The sequence below is a fragment of the Ixodes scapularis genome, unplaced genomic scaffold (genome assembly GCF_016920785.2).
Source record: "Ixodes scapularis isolate PalLabHiFi unplaced genomic scaffold, ASM1692078v2 PGA_scaffold0__279_contigs__length_252992795, whole genome shotgun sequence".
In the NCBI taxonomy this organism is placed as follows: domain Eukaryota; kingdom Metazoa; phylum Arthropoda; class Arachnida; order Ixodida; family Ixodidae; genus Ixodes; species Ixodes scapularis.
The window spans coordinates 139945174-139959049 of record NW_024609835.1 but is presented as its reverse complement, the minus strand read 5'-3'; the positions used below and the strand labels follow the sequence as shown (position 1 = coordinate 139959049).

The 13876-nt window shown below is 42.9% G+C and overlaps 1 protein-coding gene across 1 annotated transcript in view; it reads left to right on the top strand.

Annotated features, from left to right (window-relative positions):
• The window catches only part of LOC8051983 (serine hydroxymethyltransferase, mitochondrial), a 50253-nt gene extending 36897 nt beyond the window's left edge, over positions 1–13356 (top strand). Inside the window, exons 10-12 of the mRNA XM_029985513.4 lie at positions 4204–4359; positions 6256–6363; positions 13084–13356. Of these exons, the coding sequence (XP_029841373.3) occupies positions 4204–4359; positions 6256–6363; positions 13084–13214 (395 nt within the window). The 3' untranslated portion in view covers positions 13215–13356. The remainder of the gene's footprint in view (positions 1–4203; positions 4360–6255; positions 6364–13083) is intronic.
• The last annotated feature ends 520 nt before the right edge of the window (positions 13357–13876 follow it).

Genomic DNA, 13876 nt, shown 5'->3' with positions numbered 1-13876 from the left:
GCGAGTTCGATATAGCGGGTAGTTCAGTATAAAAGTTTTAATGAATTTGACTCTCAAAAATTCACTTTCTGCTGAAATATTACACAATGAAGTAGTCTCGCATCTTCTGCTGCTTTTTTTCATTGCATTGGCGATAACGATATTTTTCTACACTATCAACGGACTTCAAAATGCTGAAGCCACTGTCTTCTACATTCGCGCGTTAGTGCCGAACTATGCCGAGAGCACGGAGCACGTCCTAGCAGGATCACCTTCTCCTGCAGAGCGCCGTTTTGCTCTACAAGTTGGCTTTCCCCTAAAACAGGTCGCTGCATTGGGGGAAGCCAGCTAAGGCCCGCTTGACGTCGCAACGTACAGCAACACGGGCCGTTCGTGTTCACACGCAGCAACCGAATTGCTACGACTTGCTATCATCATCATTCACTTTGAATTTTCTTGCACTATTTAGACGCCCAGCTACGCGCTAAAAACATGTTTTTATATCTTTGAATGGCGTGGAGAATACTAACTAATCTTTCTGAAAAGGTTTATTTCCAAAAACGATTGATTTCAAACCAGAACCAAGTCTTTAGCTGTCATCATCACCACCACAGGGATGTCACGTGAAAATATTGCGTCCCTGATTGGCTGCTGCCGCTTCAAACGGCTCCGAGTTGTTCGAGTTGCTCGTCTGTTTCGAGCCGGATCCAATCTCGGCAATTTGTGTCGATCTAGGGAAAGCTAGGGAACGACCCGCCAGCAACCTCAAAATTGCTGGAAAAGTTGCCCCGTCTGAAGCGGGCCTAACAAAGCAAGCTGGCTTCTTTTTATTTTTTCGTTTTGGCGGTCACGTTATGTCAAGTTACATCAAGAAAATATTTTTTCCTTCAAACGATTTGAAGGAAAAAATAAGATTTTCTTTTGCGGATGGAGCGGGAGAGGGAGCACGGAGCACCCTCTCTCCGCTCCTTCCGAAAAACATACTTTTTCTTTTCTTCCAAGCAATCAACGCGACCGCCCAGAAAAAAAAAAAAAAAAAGCCAGCGTGCTTTGCAAGCTGGTTTTCCCCCAATGAGGGCGCTTGTGGTAGGGGAAAGCCAGCTTGCAGAGCAAATTGGCGCCCTTGGCAGTTTGATATATCGGTAGAGGCTGCTATTTTTGTTCGATGCAACCATAGTTTTTGCTATATATTATCACTAACATTACTGTGCACAAAAAATTGTTTGATATGAGGAATAGTTTGGTGTAAACGGGTTCGATATTCGGGTTTGACTGTATTTAGAAAGGTTGAATAATTCTATATTGTCGAATAATTCAATATTGTTGAATACTTAAATTCGATTCGAAGCAAATGCCGAATAGAACAGAATTCGATTGGCTATTCGTAATAACTGAATATTCGCCCATCCCTATAAAGTAGTCCATGGTCATTTCTTGCTGTTTGCAACATGCACCTGAAAGCATGTTATGTACAAAACATGCGAACCTGCAGCCTCTCTAGAAAAAACAAAGTCCTTTCACATTGCTGCAGGTTGTGAGGATTTGTTTGTTTTGGGCCTCACGGATACCGCAGGTTTTCCTCGACTGCGCCGAACACCCGTAGCTCTGCGAGGTTGCCGTGCATTTCTTCGTACAGTTAAACCCGTTTATACCGAACAGCAGAAAATGCTACGATCAGTTCGATATAGCAAGTAATTCGATATAGCAAGTAATTCGATATAGCAAAAACCATTTACAGCAAACTTCTTCGATGAGTTCGTTGTAAGGCGAGAGCTTCTCTTTCTTTCTCACCTCTTCGTTTCCGCCTTGTAACAACGCGCTGAAAACATTTTTTTTTTTCTCTTCGTGGTTGACCGTTTTGGAATGAAAAGTTTTTTTTTTTTCTGTGTGTGCTTGGAGAGGGTATTTTTTAGCTTTCTCCTCTTCTGAATCACTTCTCTTTGGTCAATTTTGTTTGCAAATTGAGCTTTTAGAATTTTCTCCCACTTTTTTCTTTTTTTTTTTCTTTTTGTGGGGGGGGGGGGGGGGGGAGGAGGAGAAGAAGAAGAAGGGGCAGGTTAGAAGGCAATTCTTTGCGTGTTTTTGAAAGCCTTCCTGAGGGGAAAGGTTTGATGTAGCCAATATGTTGTTCGTTATAAAAAGTACCTGTTGCATGCATTTTTATTAAAATTTTCCGTGAGTTTGATATCAACAATAATTCGCTGTACGTGGGTTCGTTCTAAACGGGTTTCACTGTATACACTCGCTGTGTTCCTCGATTTTCACTCGCTTCAGTTCTAGGAACGGCGGTCCAGCATTGATTGAAGCAGCAGAAGGGTAGAAGCAAAACAATAATATGGTGGCATCAGCGACCGATTATTACCCGATTGTTCTAGTTTTCATGCCACTGCCCAGAATGTGAGACAAGGGTAGACTTTTTCTGTTGCAATTTTGAAAAGGTATTTGCACACGCTCGGCTTTGTAGCAGTTTTTCCAGTCAAGGGCACTTTGAATCGGAGTTTCCACTATGGTGAGAACCGTGCAACACGACCCACATGCATTCGCTCGGGTAGAATTTTTATGTGCAAGGTCTTTCTACATTCCAGTTAACAATATTTTTTTCCCCATTAATAAGTATGGGTTTCCGCCGAAACTTTTGAACATGAGCAAATTAACCAAAAAGTGGAATTTGGTGTGTTCAAATTAGTGCAAGTTTACTGTTGTAAGCTCGCACTAGACTTGCCTTCATAAAATGTCTAGTGACATCTTATGTGGTCCATTGTGTCATGCATAGTTGCTCGATTCATTTTTTATTCTAGAATTGTTTTATTGCTCATCTGTATGAGTTCAAGAATGGTTGCTGCACTGTGGCTGGCTGAAAAAGAAATTGCATAGTGCGCTAAAAATAGAACAGCTTAATCCTGCATATAGTCAGAATTATGCAGAATGTGTTTTTGCTCAGTCCGTATACATGTGTTTGTGTGTGTGTGGGGGCGGGGGGGAGGGGAGGGAAAGGGGAAGGAGAAAGGGGGTGGGCGGGTGCATAACCTAAGGCAACACTAACGAACACATTTTCCTCCAAAATTTAGCTGCAATTTGACACTTTCTCATAATTTAGAGAGGTCAAAATTGGCCCTGTAACACATTGAAACTTACAAAGGGAGCTAGTTGTTCGTTGTTTGACCGCCACTAGAAGGACGATTACCGTGCACTTGAGGAAATTAACTTTCTTGCAGTCGCCAGCAACCATTGTTCCTTCAAGGTATAGTGAGTCGCGACCTCCCACAGAAAGAAACATGATCCCTGGTATGTTCCCCAGATTAGGGACTGAACCTGAAAAGCATGCTCATTTCCCACCAAAACATAATAAATCTGGTGGAGAGCATTCACTAAAGGGAGTTAATATTGCTGTGAGCATAATGTCTTACGTATCTGCTTTGATCGATTCAGCAGAAAATGTAGTGTCCCATTGAACGTTGGAATTGAATTCTACAGATTACAGTCTAAGCTCGTTATAACAGACCTTGATTTTGACCAAGATTTCGGTCTGTTGTAAGAGGAGTATGTTGTATGCAGATATGAGGTTGAGTCAATAGTATGTAGAGGAAAACCAACCGAACTTCACAAATCGCGCGCATGTTATATCCAAATGTCTGTTGTAACCAGGTCTGTTGTAATGAGCTTAGACTGTAATTTTAATTCTTGCAAACTGGTTTCGTATGTTGGTTGCTCGTCTCGATTGAGTGCACTTCTCCCACATCACGGTTGCAGTGTGGCAAATAGACAGTTGCAGGACAGAAACACCTTGAGGGAGCGATTATTCCGCACCCCTTCTGAAAAATGTCTAACAGACAACTTACTCTGGTTCTGGTCATCTGGTATGGCTCCAAGCAGCTGTTTAGTTACCATAGACAAGCTATTTTTGAGGACGGTGCATGATAAAACAAACAAGGAGGAAAAACCACACAACAGAATGGGAACCAGAGTGTATGGACATTTTGGGTAGGCACACATTTTCAACTAGCTCCACAACATTCCTTCTTTGTTTTTTTGTCGTTGCGTGAATGGCGGCATCTGCTCAAAATTTTTGGTCTACATATCAAGCCTTTCTTTCCCTCAACTATCTGTTCTCGTGTATTTGATCATTTTCACCCTTGCAAGTCATCAATTAGTTGTACTCAGCTTTGCAAATAAACCTAGAGCACTGTTTTTTGTGACACCTGCGATTGGCCGGCCCCTCTGCAGGAGGCACGGACAACCATCTGCTCCTGCTGGACCTGCGTCCCAAGGGTCTTGATGGTGCACGGCTGGAGTCCGTCATGAACGAGTGCAACCTGACTGCCAACAAGAACACCTGCCCCGGCGACAAGTCAGCCCTGGTGCCCGGAGGGATACGCCTCGGTACGGATTCCGATTCGAGCATCTCCCCAGGCCGACATCTGGCCAATATAAACTCATTACAGTCTAAGCTCATTACAACAGACCTGGTTACAACAGACACTTGGATTTAACATACCGATTTGTGAAGTTTGGTTGGTTTTCCTCTACATACCATTGACTCAACTTCATATCTGCATACAACATACTCCTATTACAACAGACCAGAATTTCTGTCAAAGTCAAGGTCTGTTATAACGAGTTTAGACAGACCTTGATAGTGATGAAGATATCAGTTTGTTGTAAAAGTGGTATGCACAACGCAGATACTCCTACTGCAGAACGTAGATTATGACTAGTGTCTGCTGTTCTAACCAGCGAGACTGATGTAATGTCAATGGATATTACAGTGATGTGATTGCTGCACCATTTGCACCAAAGGGCTTACCCCACTACATTTTACCCAAATACAAGGAATTACTGTCACCGAAGGTTAATTTTGCTTTCTCACTATTAAAACCAATAGCTCGGGCCCCGTCGTACTACTGGATCGTTATGCTAGGCTCGTGCGAATTTTCGAAACTTCCTATTGCTAACAATGATGCAATATTTTATTTTATTTTCGTGTCAAATACTGACAGTACTTGGGGGTTCCGCCATGCTTCTCATCATCTGTGGTCTGTTCGGGCAAGTTATAGGTGGCCCCGTTGGCGGGGAAATTGACATTGCAGTTTCAAGTCGTGGTATCGGGGACGAACACGTGCGAGCAAAATCTGTGCAGGGTTCTCATATGAAGCTATTGCTATAAAAACCTTTTGGCACCTTGGTCATGCATAAACAACGTCCACTGCATGTTTGTGTTTGATTGGAGTCTTCGGGGTCTCTCTGTACTGCCAGCAATCTCTGGGTGGAGCTGAAAGGCCTTTGACCTCGTGAGCTGAAGCAAAAGCATGGGGTTAGACCTTAAAGAGATACTGAACCGAAATTTCGAGCTCACTAAACAAGGCCGGGCGGATAGGCGGGAAGCTACAAAACCGGAAAATATCACTCGTACGGCGATATATCTTACGGATCGCCGTATTTTTTGGAAAAGAAGTGCTCGATTGAACCCGGCCGACGAGACAAGGCACGTCACGATTCCCATTCTCTCTCCTCCTCGTTACGTCCCGTCAAGCTGGTGAACCAAAGCGAGGAGGAGAGAAGCGAGGCCGCTTCTCCTCATTCTCAAATTCTCCCGGAGGACAGTTACATCAAAGAACTCGCTTGATCGCGCCCTTCTTTTCAAAAAGTATGGCCATCGGGTTGAGATATCGATGTACGAGTGGTGTTTTGGAGTTTGTAGCGTCCCGTTCAACACTTCTGCAGCCTTACTTTGCGAAATCCAAATTTCAGTTCAGTATCCCTTTAAAGTGGCAGTGATTTTCAGGTGGAGGTCTACAATCTTCTGGGAAGCCAGAAAATAAGTAACTGTACTTTAGAATTTGTGGGCTGTCTTTTGCTTTGTGTGCTGCTGTGTGTGCCTTCTCACAGTGCAGCTCTGTACTGCAAGGAAACGTGGCAACATAATGTGGAGAGAGGGGCAGTTGGATAACTTGTATAATACATATGCATGTAGCTCTGGGTAGAACCCGGAGTAAACCATTTGCCAGCCCACTAATAGCAGGGACAAAAACAGGAGTCTTTAACTGCAGTATAAGGCACTTGGGGAAGCTATGGAATTAGTTGTTGAGGAGGATCTTGCTGGGCCTACAAATATTTCTGAAACTTGTAAAAGTTGGGACAGATTGTGACAGCCTTGCCAGAACTGCTCGTCCTTCAGTTACCCTATAAATATAGACCTAAAGTAATGAAGGAGGAGTTGGATTAATTGTTGTTTTGGATTCTCTCTTTGTTGTGTGCATGGAATTGAAACGAAACTAGGAGCTCCTGCGCTGACGTCTAGAAACTTCAAAGAGAAGGATTTCCACAAGGTGATAGACTTCATTGACCGAGCAGTGACAATTGCCCTTGAAGCCAAGCCAAAAGCAGGCAAGTCATTTTTATTGCTTTCAAGAATTGTTAATATTAGTTTCATACACATAAGATAATGGTTACAAAAAAGATCAACAGGCCACTCTCAAACGTCTGCGTCTGGGACTGCCCTACTAATTATGTGCAAGGGCTTGCAGCTATACAACATCAGGTCACGCTGTATTGCATGCAGCCGTATTACGATCCATCAAAAATAAGGATGTTGCTTCATTTGTGCAGGTTTGTTTCAGACATGTCAGGAACATCTATACTCTGACAAGCATTACCGTAATGTCCCGAGAGATGCCGCACCCCCAAAAGATAACCCAACCATACTTTTGGCATGATTTCCTTTTTTTTTTTTTTTTAAAACACCGAACAATATTTCATTTCTAGTAATTGCAGGGCCCTGGCCAATGGTGACCTTGGGAGAAATGGTGTTGCTTAGCCACAGCAGGAGACAAGCGAACATTGCTGACTGGGAAGGGCAGTCGTCTTTTGTTCATCGCGCCTCCCTGCGATTACAAGTTTCGCTGGTCACAAAATCTAGAACTAGCATTTTTTCAACTTTTCTTGATTGCACATCGAAAGTTAGCCCAGCCCACCCTTCAGTTTCACCCGATTTGCTTTCGATTCTAGGTGGGCTATCTCTCAGGATATTATGGTACTCTACAAACCGTATGCTTAGGAAAGGGTACATATAGAATGCACTGAGCTGTGAACACACTAGGGCAGAATGCAATTCATTTCCCAACATAGCATTGCATTGAATGTTTTTTCAGCCATTCACTGCTTTATTGATGCCAGTGTCAAAGGCAGCATATAACTGAAATTAGATTTTCTGGGTTCTTCATTAAACCTGACCTGAATGTCCAGTTGCTGGAAAAAATGTAGCATATCATTCGATGATGTAGTTGCAAACAAACAATAAAAGTGTCTTGTTCCCAGACTTGTATGTACGGTAACTTAAATACTCTACTCAAGTTACCGTATCTTAAATGTGTTTTGAGTAGCTTGTTACAAAAACCTTTGAAGGTGAGTATTTACTACTCTAACTTTAATACTTTTTGCAAGTAACTTGTACTCGCAAGTTACTGCTCAGTTTGTAAATGCACCAGTGATTTCTCTTTTTCATATAGACAACACATACGGCGTACGTGCAAAGATGCACGCATTCAGAGGGCGGACATGATGGAGCAGAGGTGTGGCATGAAGGACTGTACTACTCAAGTTTCTCGCCCAATGCGTACTGTAATAACAGCAGACTGCACCAGACAGACAAAACATGATCCCTGCGAAGACAAGTTAACCCGAGCGGCGTCAAAGGAAATTCCCCCTTGGCGAACACTTTTTTTTCCCAGACAGGAATGTACAACAAAACTACACAAAATAAGTCTCTAACTTAACATGGGCTATGACCAATGTACTTAGGAAACATCTTTGTTAGATTTTGTCTCTGTCATTTCTTGAATGGGTTTCCATGTTTGGCATCAGCCCAAAAGCCAGGGAACAGCTTTAGTCCTGTTATGGCAACATTTACTAGAAATGTTTGAATGTGTTAGCGAAACAGAGAAGAAACTACCGGTGCAATGCAAGCTTTTCCTTCCAACCTTTGAATACATCATCCGCAGAGCACCTGTTTAGCGTTAGAAGATGTGTTGAAAAAGGAAAAAGGTTGTTGGATTCAAGTTGCAAAAAACAGACTGCAACATAATGTGGAGAGAGAGGCAGCCCAAGATTGCATTTTAGTAATGGCGTTTTTTGGTACTTGTGAAGTATTGCAGAATTGCCCACTTCATACAAGGGCCCACTACTAAAGGGCACTCAAGTGGTTTTTGAGTTCGTGTTTTGATGATGACAACTGAATTTAGACTCCCTAAGTATCCCTAAAAACCAAAAAATATAGTCATCCGGTGATTATTTCTTTAATAAAAATGTAATTGAAGGCCGCCAAACCTCAGATCCATCCGAAAACGAAACCACTCTCATTGGTCATCGCACGCATATCAAAACAATCTCGGGCCAATGGCGTTGAACGACGTTCCGTCGCGCAGCGGCGCAGCGATCCCGAGGTAGCCGCACCGGCCGAACTTCTTTGTCATGCGAGCTTCGATCACGGCGGAGTTCTCGACGCTCGAGGACCTGACGCCGTTAGAGGTTGAAATTCTTCGGGCGGACAGCCGACCTGGGGATGATTTCCTATGACGCCACTCCGACGTGCGATGTGGACAATAGTAGCGCTTCGGAGTCGTATTCGGGTTCCGAGGACGACGAAACGCAGACCTTTTCGGGCGTTCTTCGATTTGCGATTAGGGCAAGTCGTAACCAAACCAACATTTGGCATACCAGCGTAACCTCTGGTACGTGATGTCAAACGATGTCGCCACGTTGACTTTCGCTTCGGGAGGACGGGGGAGGCTGGTTCAGATGTTTGCAACGAGCGCGTTTCCTACGACTGCGTCCGTTGCAACCGGAGCGACCGGAACGACTGCTCTGCGCCGCGCGTACCTACACCCGCAATCACTGCAACAAGTGCAGCGGGTCGTCAGCACGGCGACCGCTTCTACGCCGCCGTCAGCTGTTTCAGCGGCGCCTCTAGAAAGGGGACGCACTGCCACTCAATGCCGTAACAGAATATAGACTGACAGTTTTCTATAGCCTAAAGCTTTATTTTTTTTTTCATGGTAGGCTTGCAGGGCACAGTGGATGAAAAAAGAACAGAAAAAGGTGCAGCACACTGTCTTAGACGATCATGACTCTAATACACGACTTTGCCAATAGTACAAATATCGCCACATGCTTTTTTACGATTATAAAAGACGATGTAATCTTAGCAGTGATATAGCAATGTAGAAATATGACTTCGTGATCAGATAGACGTTGCGAGCGTTCAGGATCGCTAACACTAATCACTTTTTTCCGGTGATGAAAATGCGTGAAAATTTGTATCCTTTATACGGTACGCGCCAGTAATACCTTGAACATGAGCACATGCATGAAACCCGCGAAATAAGAAATCCGGGCGATGTTCGAGGACACAAATGCTTAGAAAGCACCACTGTAGTCGAAGTAAACAAACACGACGGCACGGGCGTTTCTGCTGTCTTGAGAGTGCCGCCACGACATCGCCGCATGAGTAGGTGGATCTTCCCTTCTAGTATGTGCTGGGTTATCATAGCGACACGCGACGAAAATTCACAGTCAAGGATAGCGCTTTTACGCGGAACGATGAGCTTTCACCACGCCGTCCACGTCGACGAGTACCACTGACGCCATGTTTGCAGTTCATGATACGTGCGTTTCCACGCATCCCGAGGGAACGGGAAATTCACCTCCCGCGGAGGAATGCAAGGAGAAAACGTAGTCCCTTGTTTGGGAAACGAGAATTGCAGTATCGCGTATTTTAAACTAGAACTATTTTACGTCTTGTGAAATTATCATGCACAACATATCTAATTGAACTGAAAATTGTTCCTTTAGCGAAACTTCACAAAGGCCGCCAGAATTTTCAAACATACGATAATTTCATTGGTCAGCGCAGGAACAGAAAATAGTCCGCACATATTTTATTCCTGCGTGATTAATAGGCGGCTCTGCCTTGTAAAACTGAAGACACTCATTCACTGACACTTCCTTAACGCCATCGCACCAAAAAGTAGCTTCCCCAAAAACCACTTGAGTGCCCCTTTAACATTTTTCATACTTGGGAATTCTGGTCTTAGATTTTTTTTTTTTTTCTTGTTTTATGACCAAACGCAATGAAACTGCACAACCTTATTCAGCTTTTTTTGCTGATTTCAAATATCAGGTCATTTTCTCAGTCTGTAGAATTGTCTTCAAGATAATTAAACCTCACCTGCCTTTGTTTGGAGGAGCAATAAGGAAAATCTACTCAACAAAATATCCTCTTTAACACTACTATGAAGTGTAAAGAATACAATGTTGGAAGCACTTTTAAGATTAATCCATTATTAGTGATTTTATCATACATTCAAGTTCAATGTTCAACATGTGGCTAACAGATAATAAAACAAAAGATCAATTTAAAAAATTCTTAAACCTATATTAAGAAATCTGCTCTGAACATTGCATGCTTCACACATTTAGCTACATGTTTCAGGAAAACTTATCTTTCTGTCTGCTCTAGATGCTGAGATATTCGTTTTACAAATTTTCAACAAGTAAAAAAATTGTGTTTTGTGAAAACGGTGTTTTAGAGTCGACTTCAATGCACATTCAGCCTGAATAGACATTATAAATAGATTTATAGCTCAAATATTCATCCACGAAACTAGAAACCTGGTAGATTAAAAAAAGCAATTGCTGTAGGGGTCAACATCACCGTTTTCAAAAGAGTGAAGTTTTAGGAACGTTTTGCCTCCAAAAACCCATGTCTCCTTTTAAGCACCCACCCCCTACAAAGGGCCGGCATCAGCCAAAAATATTCATCCCGTTGCGGCGGCTACGAGACCGCCAGTGGCGGGCGATAAGGGGGTATCGTATGAAAAGAAATGTGCTTTCTCTTTTCGTTCACCCTGCCTTCAAAGCTCTTTATTAGCCGCCATCTTGGTTTTTGCCGATTTGACCGGACAAGCACCCATGTCTAGATTAACCCAGTTTTCAGTGAAAGTGGGGTGGACGCTTCCCTAGTATTTTACGGTAATGGTTTAACAGTAAATTGTAGAATTAACTATCTTACAAGTAACGAGTGACTTTTTTAAACTATTTAGACTCTACTCAGTTACTTTTCAACCTAGTACTCTAAAAAACTAAGTTAAATACTTTTTTTGAGTATCTTGTAAAGCCTGGTTCCTGTTCCCATTTAGCCCTTTCATGGGCAGTGGGATATATACTTTCCACCCACACTTGATCTGTACTGGGCTCAAGGGAAGGCGAATTCCCACCATTGTACCATTCCACCATCTAGCAGAGGTCATGTCATAAAAGAAAATATATACTGATACTGTTGCTATCTCGAGGTGTAAAAACAAAGCTACACGTTTCCGAAACGTTCCCGCAATCAGCATTTGCAGGCCTTTGTTTTTGTGAGGCTGGCTTCTGGTATCTGCTGATGATCAGAGCTTTACAAGCTATGTAATCTTCTAACTTACAAATCAGGTGCTCTGAACAATCGAATGAATCTGAATATTTTGAAAGCACAAGTGCCACAAGTAACTTTCTCGGTATTTGTCAAATTAGGAAGTATGGTTGCCTAGGCCTAAGAGCATCCCACGCAGCTTTCGGAGCTTCAGTTTTTGGAAGAAACAAATATTTCCGTTTCTATATGGCTTTGAGAAAGAAGAGAGTACATTGAGTTGCACAAAAATTATCTTCAGCTTCTGCAGTCCCTCTCTTTAACAATAACATAAATTGTTTGACTATTTTTTTAGCAGCTGCTGGGCCATGGGAAGCATATTTCCCACCATGGTGTCTTTTTTGTGCTTTGCGGAAAATATCTGAGCTTGGCACAGAGCTCTTATTAAAATACTTTCATACGAAAGAGAAAGAAAAAAAATGTAGAGCCCTTCCACTTCACGTGAAGATGGAGGACCAGCGAAGCTGTTGGCTTTACGACGTCTAGGACGATGCCTAGAGGACGACGTCCAGGACGACCTCAAGGACGACTTCTTGGACGACCTCAAGGACGACTTCTTGGACGACCTCAAGGACGATGCTTAGAGGACGACTTCTAGGACAACCTCGAAGACAATGCCTAGGACAACCTCAGGGACGACGTCTCAGACAACCTCAGGGACGACGTCTCAGACAACCTCAAGGACGACTTCTAGGACGACCTCGAGGACAACATCTAGGACGACCTCAAGGACGATCTCGACGACGTCTAGGACCACCTCAAGGATGACTTCTAGGACAACCTCTCGGACGACCTTCAAGGACAACGTCTAGGATGACTTCTAGGACGATGCCTAGAGAAATTCAGCCTTTCCATTCTGGTCAAAACCAGAGTGGAAAGGTTGCCACCATCTATGAGCGATGGCGGCAACCAGACAACCGGCAAGCCGGTTGTCTGGTTGCGGCTGTTGCTTATAGATGGCGGTAGCTGTCTGGAGTTTTGCGTTGACATTTGTTTTTCCATGGACATGATACTGGGGAAACTAGCCCCTAACAGCTCCGCTGTGAAAAGTTCACCACGGAGCCTACAAAAAAGTCGCCCATGAAAAAGTCAAGAAAATTTTATATATACCAGTTCTTCAATATCAATTTGAGATGTTCCCTTCTGTGTCTGTTCCTTTGAATAAAAGTTCTTCATTTTCTTCACCACAGTCTTGGGTGTTAAACGACACGATTAGCTACCACCAGCTCGCCTGCGCACTCAGTCTTTTCACTAATATCAAGCAATTGTAGCACGAACTGGTTGCATATACTAAATTAAACTATGGTGCCTTTCACAGTTTTGTACAATGAGGAGAAACTAACTTGAACTGAAAGAAATTAAGTGCTCTGTACATATTTCAGTTGTGTTTTTCATTCCAGTAAATTAAATTTTTTATGGTTAATTGCAAAACAGGTTTGAAGAAAGCTAAAAAAAGACATCAAATGAGCTATGAATACAAGATGCCTTTATTGTTTAACTTGCTTGCCCTAGTCTTTTTCTCAACGCTTTTTCCGAACTTCAAGGTAGGCCATCTGGCCCAATTAAACACTTTGCTGCTGTGAAACCGGTTTGTCGTGGGTGTCATCTTAACTGACTGGAGTTATTCAACTGTCTCTGTGCAGGCAAAACAGTGAAAGACTTCAAGCAGTTCATTGCCAAAGATGAAGAAACCCTGAAAAAAATGGCTGCCCTACGTAAAGATGTGGAAGCCTTTGCAGTCACCTTTCCCATGCCAGGATTTGATGATCGCTAATAGTGACTTTTTATGTGCATTTTGTATTTATACATAGAAACAGTCAACTAAGAATGACATGGATGTTGGTGTTTGTTGATAATAAACTATAATGGAGCATGTTGTTTGTTATATTGCGCAATAAAGGCTTGTTCTGCTTTGCCTTGCCTATAGATTTTTTTAGCAAAAAGCACACAGTGCTTTATATATTCTGGACAGATGTGAAAATATTTTGACCGTTTTAGCATTTCGAAATATATCTAGCAAAACGTGCTCTGCAGTGTTACTTGCTCAGACCCTTCTACTATGTCTCCATAGCATACTTGCAGAGGCGAAGCAGAATAACATAGTTTAGAGAACTTTTTGGAAGTGCTTAGTGTACCAGATTCAGTTCAACAAGATGAATCGATAGGGTTTTGATTTTTCAAAATCGGTTCACAAACGGTGCAGTTAAAGGGGTCATGAAACGCTTTTCCAACTTTTTCCTGTTTAGCTTTCCTCCTCAACTCATAAATCGCGCATTCCACCAAACAGTTAAAGAAGACGAAAAGGGGGTCCCCTCTTGCTCGCACTCTCGTTTGTGTAATCCGGACACATCCATTCTCCCCCTAGAAGATTAGCCCGTCGCTCAAAATTCGGACAAAAGTTGCTTTCCCGACCCCGTTCATTCCGAAGCTGACAGT